The sequence below is a fragment of the Necator americanus genome, chromosome III (assembly GCF_031761385.1).
Source record: "Necator americanus strain Aroian chromosome III, whole genome shotgun sequence".
NCBI lineage: Eukaryota > Metazoa > Nematoda > Chromadorea > Rhabditida > Ancylostomatidae > Necator > Necator americanus.
Window position 1 is genome coordinate 13,335,216 of NC_087373.1, and position 16,238 is coordinate 13,351,453.

Consider the following 16,238-nt stretch of genomic DNA (forward strand, 5'->3'; position numbering starts at 1 on the left):
CAGAGATCAACATGGTTTGAACCGACTTCTTATTCCTAACAACTGTGTGGTCGGCAGTTTTCCACCGCTACTTCTTGAGGATCGTAATGATCGAGCAGGAGACAATGACCAAAATACATGAGAGATTAAACAAGCAAGGTCAATAAAGAAACACTCAGTGTCGAAAGGAGAAGGAAAAAATAGTTGGAAAAAAAAGTGAGGAAAAAGTGAGCTCGAAAAAGCAAACGTTGTCGAGAGGAGGAAAGGTGAAAAATGTGGACGAAGAAATTGAAGAAATTAAAATATTACAACAGCCAGCAAACGTTGTCGAGAGGAGGAAAGGTGAAAAATGTGGACGAAGAAATTAAAAGTGGAACGAAACCGGCAAGGTGTTGTGCGCCGGTTAAACTCGAACATCTCAAGGGCGGAAAGACAGACGTCCCATCCTAACAAGCAAACAAACAATCAAAAATGGTCCTCAGTGTGTACTACAATCCCCATCCTTAAGTTTCAATTCATTTAAAACTAAATACAACATTACTGACAATACCCAGTCGCTTTAAACTTTCTTCTTTCTTTATTCTAGTCTTTCTCTTTCTTTTAATTCTTACATGTTGCCATTGTACTCTAAACTTCGTGAAACAAGGTTCAAATCTTATAACATATCTTTCTATATATTTACCATGCAATCAGCCGAACAGCTTCGGCATATATATCGCTTCCCTTTAAGGGTATGTAACTGGAAAACTTATTATTATTTTACTTTTACTACACCTCACTATACACCCTTTCTTTTTTACCTTAAGCTTTTTAGTACAAGTTAAACAACAGGGGTATTCGAAATTACTACACGTTATTGTAACACTAACCTTCGAATCCACTTTTCTAGCTCTTTACTTATATCTAATATTTGGAATACTTTTATAACGCCTACAACTATGCTATTAAGGTTGTCACCTTTCATATAAAACGGTTCAGGTCTTACTTATCCTTTTTTAAATAATTCCTCAATTACATAACATGCACACAAAAAGTTCTAAATAAAATCATCCCATTTCATCTTTACACTTACTTAAACTTACTTTTTTCTAAAATTATACAATATAACTCTTATATTTATATCATTCTTCTACACTTTATACTTTTTTCTGCGCTTTAGATCTTTCGCCTTATTAAAAATCTCTGCAACGCTTTTTCAGTTAGTTTTCTACTAACCTCTTCTCTTGATCACCTAAACCCTTCTTCTTTAACTTCTTTGTCTTATTATCATTTTTCCACTACACTTCACACTTATCACACTCTATACTTGTTCTATTCCATACTGACAGGAGTTATACCATTCTCTTTTCTTCCTACATTTTTTCCCTTCTATTTTTTACTTAACAAAAATTACTACGAACTAGCCCCCGGTTGTATATTTATTCAGAATCCGTCCACGCATATCTTTTTAAAAGAAAAGAGGCAGCGCGGCACAGCCGCAATTCCATTTATTCGCCCAATCTTAATCTTATTCCTCTTCGCTTTCCTAGTTTTCGTTGGTCTCACAACAATTTGTAAAAGGACTTCGTTGTGGCATTGAAGAAATTGAGTAGGACAGGAAAATTTGTTAAAAAGGAAGTTTTGCTCAAGTTCTTTATTTGTTCATGCTTGTGTGCAAAATTTTTCAAATGTTTGACTCTGAACACAAGGTTTATTCACTGTTTTCGTAGGTTAAATATCCGTTCGGGTTCAATCCAGAAAATAACCTCATCCTTTAAGAGAGAGTCTATTTCAAAGCTGTTGAATGCCTCTAAGTTAGGAATAAAGCGATTTTTTTTATCTTTTATTTATCTTTGGATTTTACTCGTATTTGTCTTTAGAGATCAACGGTAGTGTCGGTTTTTATCATTCATTCGTATCTATGACTGTAAATTTCCATAAAAAGTAGCGTTGGGGGAGATTTCCGAGGAATCCCTCCACCGATAGGTTGGTGGTTCACGATCACTACGGTGAAATATTCTGCCAGCAAGTTCACGAATCTGAGACATCAGCAGGATTCAAAGCCATCAGCCATTCAAAGTCCTGTGCAGAAGTATAGTCGGGTCAGAACGGCATGAAGTACGGACAGTTGCGTAAGCGGCTGAGCTAGAAGCGATGTAGTGGAGCGTAGCGGTTGAGATCGTGTAAGGACTCTTGCTACCGCCACTCATCTCTGCAGTTAGCCATAGTCCCACCTCGATTCCGACCGCTGTTTCCACCGCACCGCTTCGAGCGCAGCCGCTTACGCAACTGCCCGTGCTTCATGTCGTTTTGACCCAACTATACAACCAAGATATGTTTCACACGCTCACGATGCTAGGACATGTATGCTGCGAAGGCGATAAAATCGTCTGCTTACCGTTGCTAACTTGCTCAGAGCACCCGATAGCGAATGGTTACCTCACCTTGTGAGGATCCACAAGCCTTTTTGTTAGAGGAGTGTTCGCAGAAGTCGCATGGACCGATAGCGCTGATCGCTCCTGTATCCCTGGATCTGTGAAAGGAGTTAAGCGTTTTCGACGTGATACTCGTGAACCACATTCGAGTCCTCGCCTATCTATTGTGTAGAGATTCTTACCCCGAACGCTTTCCTTAACACTGCTTTCAACGCTCTATTGTTTAGCCTTGGCCACGACCCGGAGCTAAAACTCCTTTGATATGTGACTACTTTGAGACACTACCGATGTACTAGCATACGCCCCGTGTTTGCAAGCAAACGGTCAATCAATGAGGTGCTGACGCTATCTCATCTGCTTGCTGGCGGCACGTATGCCTGCGCCCGCATACGTGTGACACGTTGTTAGGTCCCACGTGGGAAAATTCGATCAACAAGACCGTTTTGCACGCTTTTTTTCACGACAATTGAGGGGAATTGACCTTAACCCCTATAATTCTGATCTACACTCTAACAGTTTTTTTGGATTTCGTGATATGCTGTCTTTGACCCTCAACATACGTGGTCGCCATTTGCCTTATTAGCTATTATTATTATTAGCTTGTCTTCCAGGTTTTTTTTTTGGTGTTTTTCTGAATGTTTCTTTCAGAAGTTAGAAAATACTTAAATATTTCCAAAAAAAAAGAGATGGGAAAGGGTCGAAGTTCTCGTTAGGACTTAAACTACAATTAGTCATGTGTTCGAAGAAAAACATGTCTACTTCAAAGAAGTTCGCCGACGCTGTACTTCTACTCTGAAAAAATCTTTGAAAGCTGCCGAAATATGGGAAAATTCTTTATCTGTAGCCTAAGGCGGCAACACTTGACTTTTTCATGGATACATGACAACATGGTCGAAGCTATTGGCTCCTAACGCTTTCACAACCTTCAGCGCTTACAAAATCCCTCAGCCAACCAATCCATAGATCCTTCTGGAGTCGATAGATTGGTATCTTGCTTGCCTTGGAGCATCGGACACCGATCTGATATATCGGCTGATCCTCGCAGGTAACTGTATCAGCTGCACATTCGGTCAGGAATCTCTGCGGATCTGAATAGAGTGTCAACGCATTCCAAAGACCACCGATCAGCGCCATTATCCTCTTCCAATTCCTTTAACGTTATGTATAACTAAGTCTGGATGACAGGATCTCAAGATCCCTAGAATCTGATTTTGTGCACGGCACGTTATCTGTAATAATAAACGTGACCGCTGTTCCCAAAGCAAATACTCGCCCTCTTCACAAAAGTACCACCACGTGAGTGAACAGATGCCACCTGACCTATGTCTTCAAATATTTCCTCGCACATAACTCCAGATGGCTGTTCTTTGGAACCAATCACGTACAAATAGTGCCATCATGTACCAATCATGAGTCCCCCTCCCCCAACTACATTCTGAAACAAGGATCCTCTCCTTTCATTTCGTACCTTCGAACTTGAAACGATTGGTGGATTTGATCCGTCGTCACCACCACTCTGTCGTTTCTTACAGCATTTTTTGTGCAGCGACACATACTGCGCTTCTAGAACGTGATATATCTCCTTTCACCACGAGATCCGAAATCATTTATTTTACTGTCCGGGTCTAGGGGATAAGAATATTTCCGTGGTTCCGTGTATTTATTCATGAATGGATGAATATATTTATGTATGAATGATTACTAATATCAGTCGGATTTCGTTCGTATTCTACTCATACCATGCCAACTAGTATTCCGTTCACTTTAGCTTCCATTAGAATTGTTTTGCGCGGCTAGGAAGACTTGTTTCGTCCCACCTGCAGCTGTTTACTGTTTTTGAGGATGGTCGTGTTGTGTGCAGTGGGAAGTATGCCTATCTCTCCCTCTTCGTTCTGTTTTAGTTGTTTATCATTCTGTGGCTCGTCGTTTTCTGTGCGAGTGTTTGGGAAAAAGATCGTTCGCTTTTCATTCGCAGGATCCTTTGATGTGGGTATTTTGTGGTGTAGATGCTGTTCGATGTAATTTTATAGCGCAAAGTTGAGAAATGAACGCGAAAGCTTCAATCTTCTCAATTGTTTATGTTTTTAGATGCGTAGCAGTTCTCTAAGAATATTTTAAACTAATACAGGCCAGTCAAATAGTTTTCTTTCATGATGTAAATCGCTTAAACAATTAAGTACGGGGCCGCGTAATTTCCAACCACTTACAGTTCGCTGCGTATAAAGGCATCATTCCACGAATCTGAGGTGGTACGGATTTCAGGTGGAGTATCCGTATACGGGTTCGTAGATTATGGAGAGAAGAGTGATTCCGTCCATTTCTTCGTAATTGCAAAAAAAAACTGTCCGGAAGATGCGGTGCGTGCACAAGGCTGGCGCGCTCCAATCGAACTCGTTGTAGCGTACCGGAACGCTCGAAGCTGTGTCTTCCGGGCCGGTTTTCACGGCAATTAGGAACAAATGGACCGAATCATCCTGCCCCCCATAATCTACGATCCCGTATGGGCATAACCCAGCTGAAACGCACACCACCCCAAATTCGTGTGGTGAAGCCTTTAAGTGACAAATGGTTTCCCCGTTTGCAAATCAGAAAAGCATTTGAGAACGCGACAGTCGATGAAAAATGAAACCTAAGCGTTAGTCCTCGAGGACCTTTGGCATGTACGCTAATGTTACTACGAGAAAAAAACGACAGAGCTGGAACTGCTACTGCGTCAAATTACGAAACCCTCAAACAGGCTCACTAGAAGTGAATAGCTAAGTCATATCATGTAGTACTTTCAAAGAAAAAAAAAGAACCGGAAATGGCTCCCATACCAATCCACGATCACCAAGCATACACGCAACAACTTTTACCCACACACTTTCGGCGGATCTTCACCTTCGCCTTCTTCGTAAGCTTACGGGGATTTCCACAGTTGGCTGCACCATCCAGAGCAATACACGATCACTGAGCCATTCGTCAAATTCTTTCTTGGACTTCTATACAAGCTCCGCCCACTTAGTAATCAGAACGAAATCACGGAGATTCAGCAGGTTAGCACCAGCAACGGTAATTAAAGGCAGCATGGTGGTGGTGAAACCCTTGCTGGCACCATCCGTCGCTGCAGTTTGCGACGGTCCCAACAGGTTCCACCTGCTGCCTCCACCACGCTGTTTGGAGCGAGTACGCAAATACACTGCAAATACACCCGTCACAAATCTGGCATGGTGAGAAAAACCGCAAGGAAAAGCTAGAGAATGAGTCGTAGATTGCAGGATCCGAGGTAGTTCCGCTCATCTCTCACGCTCAAAACGGCGTGGAAGACAGTTTTTTAACAACGATTTGAGCTGCAACGCGCCACCCTAGTTCACGCGCCGCATCCACTTGCGAGCCGTCGAAGATTAATGATACCTTCTCACCAGCTAATTCAAGTAAAATCAATGAATATCCCTTTTCTACGACGATTTGGAGGAAATGAGCAGAAACACGCCGGATCCCGCAATCTACAGTACCATCCTTAGTCTTTTCCGCGGATTCCCTCACCAGATCAGATTCGTGGTATGCTGCCTTTAATGATAACAACGAAATGAACTGCGATCTTTGTGCTCTATGGACGCTTTTTGCGCGAACTACAGTCTTTCTACTCTTCGCTCGTTTTTGCGCGCCGAAGTGCAAGCCAAACAGAGGGCTTGGCCGAGTCCCTCTTCCCAACTGTATTTACAGCCTTTAACATGTATATGATGCTTCCTTGAAATTTGTATTTGAGTTTCCTTCTACATCCCCATAATATATTTGCTTTTAGATTACGAATATGTGTAGGCACTCATCGGTGCTTCGACCTCTCCGCAAAGCATCCAGCACTTTCGCGAAGAGATCTTCACGTGCTGTACAAGTAGTGTCATTTGATGCAACGGATACTATGATTGCCAATGGGGAACCGTTCAACGATGTTTACTCTCGTGTAGCTTTTGATCACGGTGTCAACGTGCACCCTGCAGTTATTGCTTCCGCATTCCCCAAATACATGAGTAGTCTTTCCGCAAGCTATCCATGCTTCGGATTCAACACAATAGGACCTTTCGAATGGTGGAAACGGATAGTGGTTGGATGTTTGCAAGAGGTATTCACATTTCTTACTTATTCGATCCTATGTATTTTTTTCTGGTCACATCAAAGAGTACTGCTGGCACGAAGAGATATGGTTTAGTGTGTACGTCCCATCAATGATTGATGCTTTTTAAGACATTTAGGGTTAGGTTATTTTGGTTAAAAGAATCACCCCACAAGTCTGAGGTGGTACGGGAGTATCCGTATACGGGATCGTAGATTATGGAGAGAGGGGTGATCCCGTCCATTTCTTCCTAATTGCGGTAAATAACGGCCCGGAAGATTCGGCTTCAGGCGTTTTGGCCCACTATTTTCGGGAGTTCGACTGGAGCGCACCAAACTTGTACGGTGTCTTCTACGGCAATTAGGAAGAAATGAATGGAATCACTCCCTCTCCATAATCTGCTATCCCGTATACGAATGCTCCACCTGAAATCCGTACCACCTCAGATTCGTGGGGTGATGCCTTTAACCGTAATCCCGTTCATACCCATGATCTATACCTTATCTACACTCCTTTCGTTTTTCCGTGCGATTACTACTAATTCACAAATTTGTTTGCTTTCCCAGCGATGAGCTGCAGGCAACAAAACATCTCGGATCTTTTTTCTTTTCTTTTTTTTAAATTTTTTTCCCGAGGTTCTGGGATATATTATTCTCGCTGATTTAGGGAAGTTCTGTTCAAGTGGATCGAGAAAAAGGGGAGAAAATCGCTCAACGTCTGTTTGATTTCTATGCCACTGCAAGAGCGTGGCGTATTACTGATCCGAAGGTGACTTTCATCAGTACCTTGTGAAAAATAGTTGCAAAAGTATGATTTATATCTTCTTATTTAGCTGAGATCAGTCCTTAACCAGCTGCGCCAGAACGGAGTGGGAGTTGTTGTTGTGTCTAATTCCGATGCTCGCCTGAGGACCATTCTTGAAGATTTCAATTTGTACTCTTTGTTTGACGTTGTAGTAGCCAGTGGAGAAGTTGGAGTGGAAAAACCAAGTCCACAAATCTTCGAAATGGTTCTTAATCACTATCATTTATCCGATGCTTCACAATTGTTGCATATTGGAGATAATCTTAAGAAGGATTACCTAGCAGCGAGAGATTTCGGAGCAAATGCTCTTCTATTTGATCCACATTCGACTAATCAAGACCTCTCAGACGCTGAAAAAATATCTTCATTTAGCGAGCTAAAAGTAGAATAGATTTGTTGATTAAGGGTTGATTATTGTTCTAGTGAAAATACCAGTGAAACTGTTTTTCTAGTCTCAGATTTCGCCGAGTGACCTTAATTTACGAGTTTTACGAGCATTCTGTGAGAAATGAGATTCTTTACTCACACTAAAACCTGTACGTGTTTGTGAATCAGTCTGTACCACTTATATAATATTGTGTTTTATTACTCCCTTCTGTATTTGATGTATGTTGCTTTATCTACAAGATCTTGATGTATTTATGTTATATATGAGCTATCTAAATAGCAAAAAAAAAAGTTGTGACCTAGTTAGTCTTCCTGGTGATTCTTGGTGATTCCGAACACTACCATACCCGAGGTAGAGGTTTCATTTTCAGTGTGAATATGCATGAAACTATGAGAAGATGGTCGAGCTGTTTCTGCCCTCTATCCATTCCTTGCAATCTGTGAAGTAACACTTCTCTTCACTACCACTATGCCCTATCTGTTTTTAACCTAACCTCTGTTTCTACTTCTTGATTAACGCTTTAAAGCTATGAACTAAAAAAACTGACGATGTATTGGTGTCTCTATGGGGGAATACTGACTTCGGAATATAGATTACTAGTGTCTGGATCGTGGACCCGCTCAAATTCTCCTAATCGTCGCGAAAAACGGCATGAGAAATGTTTGTTCCTAGTGGGTGCGTTAGAATGCGCCAACCTTGTACACGCTCCGGTTCCATCCTATTCATCGGAATTACTCCCGGGGCTGTTGGGGAGAACTCATTGGGTTACACTCATACTCGTATTCTACATTCCAAGCTCTGTATTTCCCCACAGATATGTCGTCAATTTTGTAGTACACTGCTTTTAAACGCTAACCAAGAACTTGAAACGTAGAAGGTTAGGTTAGAACGATATAAGGGATAGTGATAATGAAGACCAGTGTAACTTCATAGATTGCGAGGAACTGGAACTGGATCCGTCTGTGGCTCTGTTATGAATTTCTTATACGTTATACAGGTTCGTCCTGTAAGTCAGGTGGCGAAATTAAAGATGGAGTGATTGCGAAATACCGCAGCACATCGCAAACCACTAACCAGCTCTATTTTGTTCCAGGGAGAAAATAAATATATATATATATATATATATATATATATATATATATATATATATATAAATATATATATATAAAAATATATATATATATATATATATATATATATATGTTAATATCCAAACATCATTTTTGCTGATTAATTCCCTACTTCTTTATGCTAAGGGTCGTAACTGTATAGTACTATCAAGACGAAATGAATCCCGGTGTAGTTGCGCATCTGCTCTCGAGGTGGCGCGGTGGAGCGTAGCAATTAGGATTGAGGATGTACCCTTAAAGGCATCACCCCACGAATCTGAGGTGGTGCAGATTTCAGGTGGAGTATTCGTATACGGGATGGGAGACTATGGAGAGGGGGGTGATTCCGTCCATTTCTTCCTAATTGCCGTAAAAAACGGTCCGGAAGATGCGGCGCCGCACAAGGCTGGCGCGCTCCAGTCGAACTGCTTGTAGAAAATAGTGCGCCAGAACGCCTGAAGCCGAATCTTCCGGGCCGTTTTTTTACGGTAATTAGGAAGAAATGGACGGAATCACCCCCAGTCCCCCCTCTCCATAGTCTCCCACCCCGTATACGAATGCTCCACCTGAAATCCATACCACCTCAGATTCGTGGAGTGATGCCTTTAAAAGCACCATTTATCACAGTTTCCGATGATCCCACCACGATCCCAAGCATATATGTACCGCGTCCCTTCGAGGCTGCCTGCAGAGTTCATAGCCAAGCGGGGAGCCTTATGCCACTGCACCGTGCTTCAAGTCGTTTTGACCCAACTATACTAAAGCTAGTGTAATGGAAGTAACCGCAAATAACACCGGTTCGCAGCGACATAATATTAAGGTGATGGGTGAGGCAGATTTAGGGGAGTCGAAAAAAGGTTGATCGAACGATCCATGGTTTGGAACCGCCATGCCTTTCATCCACCATGGTCATAAATTGGTACCAGACCTGCATGAGGTAAAAACACTGAGTTGACACCTTAGTTGGCATCCATAAGTGATCGATTGGACAATATCATCGACTGCATACTCATTCATCAACCTATGATGGTTCAGAATTGAAGTCGAACGCATAAGTGCATCAAAAAGGAATTGATCAACACCGTGCAGTTTACGCTTTACCCATTTACGTACATAAAATTGGTAAAACGTGTTGTGTTGGAGTGGCGTGTTGGTCCCTGGGCGAAGGAGTTCGCTGGCCTATTTCATTAAAACCATCACTCCACCAATCTGAGGTGGTACAGATTTCAGGTGGATTATTCGTATACGGGATCGTAGATTAAGGAGACAAGGGTGATTCTGTCCATTTCTTCCTAATTGCCGTAAAAAACGGCCCGGACGGTACGGCTTCGAGCGATCCGGCGCGCTATCTTCTACAACGAGTACGATTGGAGCGCGCCAGCCTTGTGCACGCGCCGCATCTTCCGGATCGCTTTTTACGGCAATTAGGAAGAAATGGACGGAGTCACTCCCTTCTCCATAATCTACTATCCCGTATAAGAACACTCCACCTGAAATCCGTACCACCTCAGATTCGTAGGGTGATGCCTTTAAGAGCGACAAGCTCATCAGAGCACTTTTCTAGTTCTTCAACGTTTTTCCTTTTTCGAATAGTAGTCCATGGATAGAATTACATACTTTTAAAAAGGTCTTTATCATTAGTATTATTTCGTTTGTTTTGTTGCTATGGCATCTCTAAGACGTTAGTCTCTAACTATTAAGCTTCTGTATAATTGTGCGCGATTAGGATCCTTTGTAGTCTCAACGTTAACGAAATCCTTTCTCCACTAGTTTAGTGGTTTCCTCTGATTCCATGACATAACCTTATTGACAAAAGTTAATAAGAATTATATTCCTGCTGTTTTTCGTGTATTTGCGCACAGTTGACGTTCTTGGAAGGACGCATGTTTGAGTTTTATTACGCCAAAGATTAATAATAAATGCTAGACATCCACAATTACTCGGGAAAGGAGGAGAAAGTCATTCCCTTAAAACCAAAATCTAAGAAGCGCCTTAACAGTAAATTAAACGATAAATTTAATGGAAAAGCACCTTGCTAAGACCGCTTAATGTACTATTATACGGAAAAAGGAATGAAAAACCACGCAGAACAAGAAGGGAAGAGCTCCGAAGAATTTTTCGCGCTCTGTAGAGACGAATTAGTGCACGCTTGCACTGAGGGCGCGATGCGTCACCACGATGCAGTTTTGGGTCTACCGCTCGTTACGTTTTGATCCGATTGCAGCATTGATCATCGAAGTAATTACCATCACAGTCTTTGTATAGCAAGGGTCTCCTTCCGTTTCCAATGGCAATCCCAACTTCCTGCTGCGAATGGTACTGAAAATGTCCCCCTAGTTGTTGTTGTGCAACTTTGTGTAAAATGTAATTGAGGGAGGGCGGCACTCAGTGGCGCGACTATTTCGGAAAATAAATGACCAAATCGGTAGGGGCCCTAAGACTTGAGCATTGCTCTTAGAAAGAATGAAAATGAAAGGTAAATTTACTTAAGAAAAAGTAAGATAGAGCGTCAAGAAATAAAGCCGCCACTGAGTGCCCCACTCTTCCCCCAACTACATTCTGATTTTGATTTCTATCTCTTTCATATCTTCCTCTGCTTGTCAGGTGAGTATTATTTCTCGACATTTCTCTCGTTAATTTGTTAGCTTGTTTGTCTTTTGCATGCATTTTGTGTACGTCTGCATAAAAGCTTCTTTTCTATGGATATTTTCTCAAATATACGTTATGTCCTCTGATGCGTGCTATGACATGCAATATGGTAATTCCATCGTTTCTCTTCTCCTTTACTTTTCTTTTCACATCTCTTGCTGTACCTTCTGTCATCCTTTGTTGTCGCATGTATATGATGGTGCGAACCATTGGATGCTCTGGAGGGGAAGCTTGATGTATGCTGTGACGTTTCTGTCTCATACCTCCCTCAAGGCCTAGGCTTTGTTCGCACATCGTAGTCAATCTCTGCTGCTGAGTTATCACATCATACTCATAAATAATTCCTATTTATTGAGTTTATACATATTTAACTTTAATCACAGAAATGACACATTAAATAAATAAGGCTACATTTTTGTCATGCTACACATCACTTCTCCGCAACTCTGCTCCGTCGCGAGGGCACACGTTTTTGCTGATACAGTCGGTATGCATCCAGTCTTCGCATGTTGGACATTGAATCCAACAAATTTGATGGTTTGTGCTACCAGTGATAGGCTGCATCCGAAGGCATACAGCACACGCGTCCCTCTCGTCTTGCGCACAGTCTGGAATGTCCAGGACTGGCTTTCGCTTAGCCTGTTCTGCTTTGCGTAAGTGGGCACGCTAAAGAAATATTTTAGAGAATTTCTTCTTACATATGATTAGTTTCAGACCTTATGTAGTTTCCTTATCGGAGTCAGCGCTTGAGGGCAGCCGACCGAAGGTACGTCATGACGGCGAGCATCGGTAGTGACTGAGCCTTCTCCTGACCCGGCATCCCATCGATATACAATTCGTCGAGCAGTGTCTCCGTTCCTTCCAACATTCTCTGCCAACAAGCCTAACCTCTTGGTTGGTTTGTCCATTTGCTTCAGCACCTGCTCTATCTCCATTCCCGTGCCTTCCGTTAGTTCTCTCATCACTTTAAGCATACTTTCACGAGTTGATGCATACATCCAAACGTATATTTTTGGTTCAAGACAAACATATGCGTAAATTAACTATAAGAACCATTTCCATCCTTTGGAACATATCTTTGTGGCGGTCCTCTACTTCTGTCGAACTTCTTGCGACCGACTCGTTTTTCACATCATCTTCCACCACTACTTCCATCATCTCTTCGTCTCCGTCGCTGCTGTACGGTCCATTATGCTCGTTTTCAACTTCTCCATCAACTACCGAGGACACGCCATCTCGCTGTGAACGGCGTCCTAGCGACGTAAAAAGTCAGATCAAAAGTTTACGAAGATTAATAGGCAATTTACCACGTTGCGTACACAAAGTTCAGAACAGCACACAGCATTCCACTTTTCACATCCATAGGACAGGTGCAAGCAAACGCATAAGGGCATGCACCACACCCTTCTCTTCGGCAATGATCGTTGAACTAGAAACAATTACCGACATGTAACCCTTAAACATTGAAGTTTGTTCTCAAAACCTTACTTCCTTGTCGAACGGACAATAGTATTCTTCCACGCGTTTTATGAGTTACCGTTCTCTTTCAATTCCCAGGTTCCAAGACCAACAACAGTGACAAGTTGCTGCTGCCCACAATATTTGTTGACAGCCGGCGTGTTCGCCTTGTGATGTTGCTGGAGCCTGTACCTTCCTTCCTCCACTCCTCTCTCCTTCTAAATACCTAGAGTGAAATTTATCGAACAGGAATGTCTTGTTTGAGATTCCAACCATAATCTCCCGGTCCTCTTCCAACTCGGTCGTAAGGGCAATGAGTAGTTGGAGGAGTCTGTCTATCCTCACGTTTGCTTTCCCTTCCAACATCTCATGCTTAAGTTTTTTATGGAAACGCTCACAGAGCATAGAAGTACTGACACAAGATCCCAGCCGCCCGAAGGCTGCCCATTGGTCCATTCTATTGCTCCTGTGAATGAATTCAGCGCTAGATAGATATTTCAGTTTGAATGACAACGTACCATGTGTTTTCCATGTATGACGCGAGCGTGCTTTCATCATTTTCAAGAAGATACTTCAACATTGATGTGTATTGTGTTACAAAGACACTTCTTTCGCGAACAAGACAGATGTCTCGCATTTTCCTGAGGAATGGCTCGCTGAGGTCACGCTGAAAGAGCAGTATTCTAGTTCTTCCAGTTAATTCCAGGCCATTCCAGCTACAAGCAATTGGAGTCAGACGAAGGCTAATTACGTTAACCAGTTTCGCAATAGCATTCCTCTTCATGGCTTGTTGTACGTGCCATAGGCATAACAGCCGTTTAGTCCACGACGATGGAAACACTTTACTGAAAACCATTCCAAAATGTGTTGGTATCGTCCGTTATGAAGTTATCCGTGTGAACTGAGGGGAGCAACTTCTTCACGTGCTTAAACATCATCCCAACTTCTATATAAGTCATCCTGTCAAGTAAAGTTGTAGAAGATATTACACTGTGAACGCAAAATCAGCTTAGAATAAATCACCTATAAGAGAGGAGGTACGCAGCTGGGAGAGCTCTATCCCATTCATCTGCGACAATTGCAGTGGCTAATCTTAGCGAATAAGACGTTAGGTTGAACGTATCGTCCACACATAACGCCCTCTGTCCATACTTTCGGAGCCACTCTTTCTGCGTTGGATTTATGACGACTAAATGTATCTTGTAAGCTGCAACGCACTAGTTTGCTCTTGATGTTATTTACCCTGCACGAATCCATCTCCGCTGGCGTCTCGTGCTGGCCTGTAGAACTGGATGCCATTAGATTGCAAGTTGGCATCAACTCGCCTCTGAACCGACACTATGTCCAGATGATGGAGTCTTCCAAGTTCTACTCGGCACTTCGAGGCGATGTTTCTAAGCACTTCTTTTGTCGATATTCTTAAATGCTACAGCTGTATGTGTGGTGTGATGTACCTTATACCTTGCGGTGTGATGAAATACAGTCGAGAACGGGGGCCTCCTCTTACTTGCATTCTTACTTTATTGTAAACCTGTCGGATGGTCAGACCATCCCGTAGCAGCGAGACTATAAACTGCTCAGCATTGTTATCAAGTCTCAGCTGAGATGGGCGGGCTTCATGTCCGATATGGGTGAGACAGTGTTCAACTGTCACACCATCAGTTTTCTCTCTCACCTAGAATTTGTTTGGTTTTATCACAATTAGTATAAGGAATCACTTACTGCTGATAGAAAATGTAGTGCACATACGTTCATATACGCTGTGCAATGCTCCACAGACTTTTTCGTTTTCGCTGGGACAGAGCCTGCGCGGAAAGAGCAGTGGCAGCGTAAATATGTGGTTCTGCCGAATTCCGTAGTCTCTGACTTAGCTGTGAACCGGCTTATCACATCCGATTCCTCCGAGGCTAACTTCCAGCTCTTGATGAGAAACACGTCAAGTAGTCTAATATAGGCGCAAATTTTCATATTACTCCAACCTGATAATCTTGTAGACTTTGGAAGTTGATGGTCTCGACCACGAACTCGTCTGCGTCGTTGGCATGCTGCTGATGTGCATGCTCTGCGAGCTCACGGTGATTCTTCATATGCAAGAATCAGAGAGCCATCAATAAAAATGTGAACGACAATTATTGCACGGTCGTGAAAGCTCTGGACTATTAGTATAACTCACATTAACCGTTTCTCTACAGATGGGACACATATGAATAACTGAAGTTAAACATTCCTGAGCATGCTTCGGTTCCTTTGTGTCGGTTCAGCCCACTAATACTGATGAATTTCGCATCACAGTAGTCACAGCTATAAACAGGCTCGATACAGCAATTCTCCGGCTCTTCTTCTGAGCCTTGAATTCCGAAATTTGGCCTTACGAATATCCATGGGCATCGACAAGGTGCCCATCCATTCTACTTCCATTTCTACTTTTAGCCACGCCACAGACTGGGCATTCATTCATGGCAATACTAGAATCACAACAATCCCACTAGTGCACAAAAGAGATGACGAAGTGAAAGAAGAAAAAAACAGTTACTTGCGAGTCATATCCATTATTTAGATTGGAAATACGTTTGAACAACAGAGAAAATAGTTCGACTAACTTGGTTAGGAAAATGACCTCAGAAAATGACTTGCTGGCAGGCTTACATGACCCAATGTTGTTCTTCCAGATGGAGGGGTATTAAGAGGTCTTCGTTTAACACTACTAGGCGTCAGGTATAGCCTACTGTATTGAGGTGTCAGCGAACGTTCGCGTGGACACGCAGAATCAAGCACAATATTAAGAAGAGTGCTAGTAATTCTTCTTAAGGTTTCCACAAGGTATAAGCTTAGATTTAGTTTCATTGTGCCGGCAGTGCCCTAAGAGAGGTATCGGACAGAAACGTCACAGCATACATCAAGCTTCCCCTCCAGAGCATCCAATGGTTCGCACGATCGCACACGCATGCGACAACAAAGGATGGCTAAATGTATAGCAGGAGATGTGAAAAGAAGCATAAAGAAGAAGAAAAACGATGAAATTACCATACTGCGTGTCATAGAACGCATTGGAGGACATAACGTATATTTGAGAAAATATCCACAGAAAAGAAGCTTTTATGCAGACATACACAAAATGCATGCAAGAGACAAACAAGCTAACAAATTAGCGAGAGAAATGTCGAGAAATAATACTCACCTGACAATCAGAGGAAGATGTGAAAGAGATAGAAATCAAAATCAGAAAATATTATTTTATCATGTCGTAAGTGCCTGCGCGGTATGTGTAGTTGCACACATAATATTATATTCCAGGCCATCCACTTCCGCGCAGGTCGCCTTTTATAATCCATCCATTTTCCCCG

General features: G+C 42.4%; 2 protein-coding genes across 4 annotated transcripts; one reads left to right on the forward strand and one right to left on the reverse strand.

Moving 5' to 3' along the window:
• Positions 1–4,235: 4,235 nt before the first annotated feature.
• Positions 4,236–7,681, forward strand: RB195_009456 (uncharacterized protein; the record flags this gene model as incomplete). Of its 2 annotated transcripts, none has more annotated exons than XM_013450583.2 (4): positions 4,236–4,379; positions 6,178–6,495; positions 7,153–7,254; positions 7,319–7,681. In XM_013450583.2, 4 exons carry the CDS (start codon positions 4,236–4,238, stop codon positions 7,679–7,681), a joined length of 927 nt encoding a protein of 308 aa, XP_013306037.2. The 2 variants fall into 2 exon arrangements, with proteins under 2 accessions (XP_013306037.2, XP_064047599.1); XM_064190016.1 differs by having other exon boundaries at positions 4,263–4,379.
• A 4,178-nt stretch (positions 7,682–11,859) lies between these two features.
• Positions 11,860–14,981, reverse strand: RB195_009457 (uncharacterized protein; the record flags this gene model as incomplete). Of its 2 annotated transcripts, XM_064190017.1 has the most annotated exons (13): positions 11,860–12,102; positions 12,153–12,479; positions 12,532–12,675; positions 12,744–12,865; positions 12,974–13,112; positions 13,168–13,360; positions 13,413–13,561; positions 13,646–13,739; positions 13,918–14,083; positions 14,137–14,221; positions 14,414–14,569; positions 14,644–14,814; positions 14,874–14,981. In XM_064190017.1, the coding sequence occupies 13 exons, from the start codon at positions 14,979–14,981 to the stop codon at positions 11,860–11,862; spliced, it is 2,097 nt and encodes a 698-aa protein (XP_064047601.1). The 2 variants fall into 2 exon arrangements, with proteins under 2 accessions (XP_064047601.1, XP_064047600.1); XM_064190018.1 differs by lacking the exon at positions 12,744–12,865 and having other exon boundaries at positions 12,532–12,689.
• Positions 14,982–16,238: the final 1,257 nt, after the last annotated feature.